The sequence below is a fragment of the Lactuca sativa genome, chromosome 4 (assembly GCF_002870075.4).
Source record: "Lactuca sativa cultivar Salinas chromosome 4, Lsat_Salinas_v11, whole genome shotgun sequence".
NCBI classification, from domain to species: Eukaryota; Viridiplantae; Streptophyta; class Magnoliopsida; order Asterales; family Asteraceae; genus Lactuca; species Lactuca sativa.
The window spans coordinates 224,537,386-224,546,438 of record NC_056626.2 but is presented as its reverse complement, the minus strand read 5'-3'; the positions used below and the strand labels follow the sequence as shown (position 1 = coordinate 224,546,438).

Here is a 9,053-nt window from a genome sequence, read left to right as displayed (position 1 = left end):
TACTTTTATGTTCTGCGTGTACTAGCTGTAATGTGTGTTCTCTCTCTATGTAGCATGTATAGACTCATGAATGAACTGACTCATTGTATGATTCTTCGTTCTAGTAATAGTATTAGTAACTTCCTAAACTACGCCTATCGTAGTTTACTAGTAATATGATCTGTATGTATAAACATGAACGTATACCCTTGCTACCCAAGGGTATTGAATTGAATGATAGAACTTTTATGTCTATATATGTATACATAATATATAACTAGTATTTACATGACCTTTGGACAGATAACCGATGCCCTAAAGCCACATCCCAACGAGGAAAAGGAGATAAAGCGGGCTAGCCTTCCTAAGTCCTTTAAACATTACTTATATAACTATACATACATAGGCATGCATTTGACAATATAAAAGTATAAAAAGAGTTTAAGTAAAAGTATTTGATAACAGAAGAGTTTGTAAAATAGTTTGAAACAAAACAGTTTGATAACATGGTTTGAAAAGTAAGAAAAACCACTTGTTTGGTAGTTATATTAATCACATGTGATTGATGAAATGACTATAATTATTCAACTTGTATTCCCCCCCCCCTATAAAAGCATTTAAAACATTTAAAAGGTCAATTTAAGGGGTATGAACTCACCTGTAGTGAGTGGTATGGATGAACTGATGAAACAAGATTGCTAGGTGTCAAGTGAAGACTTGGGCACACACAAGGATCCTAGTTACATATAATGACACATATATGTATCCAATTAGTCTTTAAACAACTAATCAACAAAGTTAAGACATCCTAGGACATGATAAACACCTTATGTAAGTGTTATAAGTCCCAAGGATTGCATCTAAGTGTTGTAGGACATTGCTATTGAGTTTAGGGTTCAAGGAAACCTCCTTAAATGAGTTTACGGTTTTGTGACCACCACTTATTGAGTTTACGGTTGTAAACTCATACTCCTTTGACCATGTTTTGTTTTGAAGCCCTACAAGTCCTTTAGAAACATTTCTACTTGATGGTTAAGCCTTTGGAAGGGATTAGGGCACCATTTCTCTCCTTTGAGGAGTTTATGGCCCTAAGACCATTTCCTTTTGGGTTTACTACCATAAACCCTTATGGAATATGGTATTTTGATGTTTTCAAGTCCTAAACATATTAAGGAATGAGTCTAGACTAGTTTCCAAAGCTTGTGAAGGGACTAGGGTCATGTTGGCCCCTAAATTAGGGTTTACGGTCCAAGGTGTTCTTGGACCGTAAACACCTTTGATCTTGGGTTTCAATGGTGTTTTATTGATGTAAAGAAGTGTATCAAGCCTTAACATACTCTAGGATAGAAGTACTTACAATATAGAAGCTTGAAAAGGTCCAAAAGTCCAAGAACACTAGTGTGTGTTCTTGGTGTTCTTGGTGAAACTTGAAGAATCAACCTTTTGGAAAGATTTCATGGATAGAAGTGCGTTAAATCACTAGATTAAGTGATATACTAACTTGTAAGGGCTAGAAACACTTACTAGATGAAGATCTTGAAGAATTCTTTGGATGATACTTGAGAGAGTTTGAGATTTGGATCTTGAAAGTTGGAAAAAAATGGTAAAAATAACTAAGTGTCACCTTTATACCACTTCCCTTTAGGGTTTACGGCCGTAAACTCTAAACTTTTGATGTGTCGGGACTTTATTGTTGCACAATAAACCCTAGGGCATCCTATCTCCTGATATCTCCTAAGTTGTTTCATCCTAAAATACTCAAACTTATTCCAAAAAGCTTGAAAGTTTCTAGAAACTGTTTTGACTTCTATTGAATGGAAATGTTGTACATAATAGAAATTTCGGGTTGTCACATCCACCAATTCGTAACTAGCTCTAGAAAACTCCTAAGGTGATCTAGAAATGTTGCCAAAACCTAAGCCTGCTATGCACCAAAATTCCACACCATAATTGAGGGTAATTATACCCAGAAACCAAAGACAATATAAAACACACGAAACTTGATGGTAGGTTGAAGCATCATATAACTTCAATTGATACAACCTGAAACTCTCGAAGAACTCCCACTCTTGATGATGAACGAAAATGCCAACGATCGAGACTGCATTGACAACTAACCCAATACACTGCCTGCACAATACTCCTGTTAGACTAAACATACCAAACTCTGAAGCTAATTTACCAATAAATATTACCCACCCTAGAATAGGGATAGCAATCTATACAACAAATCGAGGAATCCCTCAGCACTTGATGCTCAACCTGAGCATCCCAAATACCTCTTGATCTATTCAGCAACATTCTGAAAAGAACCACTGGTTGCAACAAGCTCCTTATCTAACATCTTTTTGCCACGAAGACGAATCTTGCATTCCTGAACACATACATCTAATGATAACTTGCTTTTCACCTCTGTCCTGACAAAATCCTATGACGAAGTTCCGCGTACCCGAACCGCAAATCCCTAAGACTCATTCTTCTGAAATCATAAACTCAAACATAATGATGATCCTTCAATCAAACTAACAAATTCTCCCCCACTTAGGGTTCGAACTACCACCAAATGACATTACAGACAAGCCACATCTCAAATCGGTTCAATAGGACACGTAGCATCCCCGAATCTTTAGAATATATAATACAACATAAGTTGGTCTTCCAGATAAAGACCAAGTGAACTCAAGGTTATTTTGAATCTCATATAGAGACCTCGAAACCCTTTCAATCATAGCCTCTTCTAACTTCAGAATCCCCTGCAGATACACAAACAATACTTCTGACAGTCTACTCATAATACGGACTTCCCATTTACAAACAAATGGCCTATCACAATCCCTACCTGCAAATCCCCAACCATCAATTCATCGCAAGGATCATTCATAAATACAATGGGAAACGTTCTCATAGTCGGGATACATAAGAGACAATAAAAGTTATCATTTCCAATTCATCTTCCTTGATCACTTGGAACAATCAATTAACACCGGAACCAACCAAATTCAAAGGAAGCAGACCCTTGATCTCACTTCAAGGCAGCCATACCACAAAAATCCTCTTGTGCATTTCCGTGCTGCCATACTTGCCGCTAACAAACCACAACCATCTACCACTCAATTGGCACTACCTCGAGAAAGGCCCTCGAGACCTTGAAATAAACTAACTCACCTAGGTATGCACCATTCAATCCCAAACTGACAATGCCACTAAGGCCTAAACAACCACCATACTCATCCTCAGCCTGAACAACCATAACTGATAAACCGAATAAGACGGGAACACATTGTAATGAACCATTGTGGCAAACCATACAATCTACCCTCAATAAGCTCCTTAGAATCACTGAAATTTTTTCCTCAATCAGTACGGATCCTATGCTTTTAGTAGTACAGGCCCAATACTACCTTCCACACCTATCTGTACTTTCCTCAAGGATCGTTTTAGATTCTCTAAGTAACTACTCAATTTGGTGTCCTAAGTACCTGCTAAACAACACAACCAAGCCTACTAATGCACTTCCTAGGTTCTCCTAAGTCCCGACCTCACCCTGTCATCAGTTGTTGAAGAACTCTCAATAATTTCAGTTAACTACTTCATGAACACAATCACGTGCCACAAAGCCTAGATAATCCTTCGATTGTAAAGATTAATATTTTTATTTGAAAATCTATTTCGCCAAATTACATGATTTCATGATTTCACAAGTACTTCATGAAATTACTTTTGTATTAGTGAAATAGTTTAAGTAAAATTAAAGTCATCTCATCCTATCATATTCGTAAAATAAAAGATAATGTTATGATAAAATCAGAGACTATGGTTTTAGTGATATTTCATTTCCATTTTAGCAATGAGCCTAAAACTATTTTATGTATTATAAGAATTATTCACCAAAACAATCCCAATTTTGCTATAATCAAACTAACTTATTCAATTTGGTTCAAAGTTCAAACCTATAGAGAAGAAGTTGAAGGGCATTATGGTCAAACGGAGCGATGCTTCACTTTTCTGTATAGTTTTGGTCAGGTGGTGTCAACTGTAAAAGGGGTAGTGCCTGAACACAGTCAAACGCTAATCGACTATGGCGACAAGAAACCTAGAAAGAGCAGCATACACAATCGGGTTTTGGATCCGTGAAACGGGTCAAGCCATGGATCGTATCGGTTCCCGTCTACATGGCAACAACTACTTCAAAGAACAACGTATGTATCAAAATCAAATCCCTAATTCCGATTATTTAACTTTTATCACATCAACATCCTTTCAATTTGATTATTAAATTTCAATGTGGGTTTGTATATGGTATATCCATTTGCTGAATAATCATCTATCTTAGATTGTCAAAGATATACTTTAGAATGGAATGTCTGACATTATTTGAATTTCAGTTAGAGAGGGTCTTGACTTGACTAACGCGGATAGACTTGATTGACAATAAGTAGAGAGGAGGTGAAAGAGAATTTTGAGGAAGACAAGGAGGAACAAAAGTCATAGCTCCAGATCAAATTTCTATTAGTGCATGCCATGATGTATGATTTAAAATGTTGTTCGAGCAAGAAGGATAGAGAGAAAGATGGAAGTACCAAAGATGAGGATGTTGAGGTGGACTTGTGTTAGAACTTTGTTGAATATGATACAAAATATGATTTAGAAATTCGTTGTGTGTTGCATGGATCACAAAAAAAATTGAGGGAAAGATGATTGAGGTGCTATGAACATGTCCACTGGAGGGTAGTACAGTCGATGGTGATTGAAGGTAACAATAGGAGATGATGTCCTATAAAAAATGGAAAAATATTGTGAGAATAAACATGAATGAGTGTGTTTTTTCAGATGATATGACTGTTAACATCTATCTCTCATATCCATTCTATTGAGATTCATGATATCTATAGATGTTGACAACATCGTTTAAATTAATAGATTGAAGTTCACATTAAAAGTATCCATAATGGTGAGTTTAATGGGAGAGTTGAACGAGGTGGCAAGTCTATGTGTCATTCAATGGATGAAAATCTATCATTATAAGATGCCACATTGGCATTCAATGAATTTGGAGTTCAATGGCCATTGAACTCTTCAATGAGAAAAATGAAAGCTTTTAATTGTTAAATATTTACTATAAGTTACATTTTGTAACATTCTATTGACCTTTATAGAGTTTCATGCATTGTAAGAAAAAAATAATAGAATTGTATTGATTTTAGAAAGATGATGTGTCAATCTATTGAAATCTATAAAGTTCAACACATTATGGATGCCTAAGGAAATACAATTCATCAAGAATACAAGGGAAATAAGACCATCTCTATTGGGTAAAGATAATGATAATGCAAATATTATGCATGCAAAGGTTGAAAACTTGAAGTATAGCATAAAAATTATTTCCGATATATAAATAAAAAAAAAAACCTATAAAGTTCACATGATTGTCTCCATTTACTTCACATTTTTTAAGTATATAGTACTTAACTGATCTATAAACTTAAACTCATAACCCAAAAGTTATAAAACCTCGTTTGACACACCAATCAGGCTTATATAAGTTTAAATGAGAGTTCAGATTCTTTAGAAAAGGTTTCATCATTAAAATAGAATCTCAAAAGACAAAAAAAAAACCACAAATAAAAAGCTTCCAACAAGTAAAGTAATCATCTCAATTGATCACATATTCTAAAACAAAACAAACACCTCCACTTCTCAAATATCCATCGGAGCAGCCTCTTGCTCCACCGCAGCTCCTCCCTGATCAGCACCACCACCACCAGCCTCCTCCGCAGCAGCACCACCAGCCTCTTCACCGGAAATCTCAAACTCATTAATCAACCCCTGTACAGTCGCCTGATCCAAAATACTAAAAGCTTCCCCTACACCAACCACCGCCACTGTGCACACACTGCTGGTGAGTTTTTCACCTTGCAAAGTCTCTCTAATGGCAAAAAGCGCATCCTTGATGAGGTCATCACGTGTGGACCCCGTGAACTTTTCAAACTTGCGTTCCAAGTAAGTCTTTGCAGCTTGTGAGCGGGACCCGATGGCAAAAGCTTGGTATTCAAAGTAATTGCCGCTAGGGCAGTTGTAGTACAGGTGGGCCCCGGATTCATCCAACCCCGCCACTAGTAGACCAACACCGTATGGGCGTTTCCATGACCTTTGAGTGCACACCTGTCAAGATTTGATTGGTGTAAGAAATTTGATGTGTAATCTTTTGAAGGAATGGAATCTGTTGAGAAGATAAAATTAAGCAAACATGGAATTCAAAGGATTCAAATTTCAATCCATTTGGTATCCAAACACACAATGGAATGGAATCTTGAATTCCATTACAACTTTCATTTTTTATGAATGTAACAAGGTTAAACTCATATATGATACTAACTTATATACTCAAGGGAAACCTATGGGATTTTGAGCAAAATCAACTATAAACTTCTGCACTTCATTATTATAAAATGGAGTATGCTTTAAGTTCTACTCTCCAAAATTGTCAGATGTGTAAAATGGAGCAATAACTTGTTAACAAAATCATGTTTAATAAAGAAATCATTATTACAACATTGCTAACAGAGCAAAGTATCTATCATGTTCATCTCAGATGCAGGTTATCATCAAAGTAGAAGTTTATACTCAACCAGATATCCAAATTCCAAATAATAATTGAAAATACATCGAGCTCAAGTTTACTACTCATAGCAGAATGTATCATTAACCTTCAAGATTTATGAAGGGAGTTCTGAAAGAGGATGATGGGGCAATATAGTTGGGATAACTTTCTATCCACCATCAGCATTGCAAATTTTACATATAGACAAAAAGTGAGTTTTCCATGATTTGCCTCTTATACATAGTTTAAAAGGTGTGTGAAATTAACAATGTTATTATAAGTCATTTTTCATGATCAATTTGACGATTAATTGGAAGAAGTAAAGAGAAACTTCGGGAATTTCCCCTAAGTAAACCCTAAAAAGTGAAAGCATTTTAAATGAATACAGATATACGAAGAGTGAAATTTTTGGGGACCTGAGCTTTGTCGGCGAGCTGAACAACTAAACGGCCAACAGGAAGAGGAGACTCGTAGGTATAACCGTAATTGATACACTCGGATCTCATGTAACGGGACAGAACACGGCCGTCAGCGGTGAGACCAGCGATGGCGACGCCGATATGGTCGTCGACCTTGAAGATCTTCTTCTGATGCGATGAAAGTTCCGAATTAGCTTTATTGACGCAGGCGAGAACAACATGCGTCTTGGATCGGAGACCAATGGCCGCGGATCCTTGCTTTACAGCCTCCATGGCGTACTCGACCTGAAACAACCGCCCCGCCGGCGACCATGTTGTGACGTCGGTGTCGTACTGGTTTCTAAACATCTTTATCGATCAAATAATGTTTTCAATCGGAAAACTATCTCTCTGTTGGTGAGTGTGTTCGTTTGTGACGATGAACTCTTGCGAGGGTTAAGGAGGGGCTTTTCTTTTTCTTCAAGCCAGTGTCTTGAGAAAAAATGAAAATTTATTTAGTTTTATTTTTTTTCTCGTTAAAATATCCATAAATGGTCCCTATAGTTTATAAATATTCATAAAATATCCTAATGTTTATTTGGTGATTTTATGAAAAGTCCCTATGGTTTCAATTTTTATCATGGTTGGTCTCTCACCAATGACATTTATACCATTTTTTGTTTGATTTTATATTTCGTTTAACTAACTTTATGTTAAAAAAAAAAAAATTAAACCCCTCCATCCCTAACCATTTCTTACCCTACCCCTTATAATATAGCCCTTTTTATTCCTTCCTTTCCTTGTCGTCAACAGGTGCTTCCCTTTCCTCCTTCTCCGACAACTAAAGAACGAGCACAACAATTATCCCTTTCTTGAAGTTGGTGGAGATCAAGATCAGAATCGATAGAAAATGATGCATGTCTCCTTTGCCGAAACTCGGACGAGCAGGTCACCGAAGAAAACACATTATCTATCTTCTCACCCCACCGACCCCCTCTTCTCGATTCTTAAAACGGGGGCTACCAAACACACATGGATGATTTTCTTGTCGAAAATCAGATTCGAGACCCACTCACTTATACTTTGGTTCGGGACCCACCTACAATTTGATTGGAGATGGAGAAGATGGATATGTTGTATGATATGGTCACTACCCCGTCGAGCATCTATTAGCAACTTGAAGCAACACAATCGAAACCCCCAAATCCCTTCGTGTATTTTCAAGATGATCGAAATCCATCTTTATATCTGCATTATCAAGAAACATCCAAAACCCCCAACTCCATGATAGAAGAATCATTGATGAGAGAAAAACTTGAACCAACTTTCATTTTTAGGAAGTCAGTGGTCGTTTAGAGCCTCGAATACAAAGGCAGTGGTCATCTTAAAGCCTCTAATTTAATCGAAGGCAACTTGTGCATAATTCTGTGTTTTTGGGTTGTGATCTATTGTTGGTAAACTCTCGCGGAGTTATAGGGTTTTGATTGAACGAGCAGTGGTGATGAAGGTGGTTTGCAGTGTTGACGGAAGTGAGGGGTAAAGGAGGTAATGTCTTGGAGAAGAATGATGATGTGGGTGAAATTTGGACATATGATGGAGCAAAAACCTCTTGCATGTGTGGAAATTTTCGAATGAACCAAAGCAATAGTTAGAGAAATTTGGGAGCATATGCGAGTGGTGCAACTTTGTCAACAACAGTAGGTGAATAAAATTTGAAAACAATTGGAATTCAAAGTTGGGACACATTGATATTAAAAGTGTATCCTTAGAAGGATGTCATCTATTTTAGAAAAAGGGGAAAGTTGAGTCCCCGATTTATTAGATCTTTTCAGATTCTGCAAAGGGTTAGTAAGGTTGCTTATCATCTCGAATTACCAAATGAACTCCAAGGCATTCATAATGTCTTCCATGTATCCTATTAAGAAAGAAGTTATTCAATGAGACGCTGTAAGGTCTGCAAATTCGAGTTAGACATTTTAAGGATTATAAATTATAAATATTTGTTTTATCGAATAATTAAATCTTCGAATAAGGTAATCGTAAATAAATAAGAATCCTTCATACACAATACGAGT

General features: G+C 36.6%; 1 protein-coding gene across 1 annotated transcript; it reads right to left on the bottom strand.

Moving 5' to 3' along the window:
• Positions 1–5,540: 5,540 nt before the first annotated feature.
• LOC111884988 (proteasome subunit alpha type-1-B) lies at positions 5,541–7,469 on the bottom strand. The gene is made up of 2 exons (XM_023881289.3): positions 6,997–7,469; positions 5,541–6,141 (listed from the first exon to the last, which is right to left on the bottom strand). Exons 1-2 carry the CDS (start codon positions 7,345–7,347, stop codon positions 5,677–5,679), a joined length of 816 nt encoding a protein of 271 aa, XP_023737057.1. The 5' UTR covers positions 7,348–7,469; the 3' UTR covers positions 5,541–5,676.
• Positions 7,470–9,053: the final 1,584 nt, after the last annotated feature.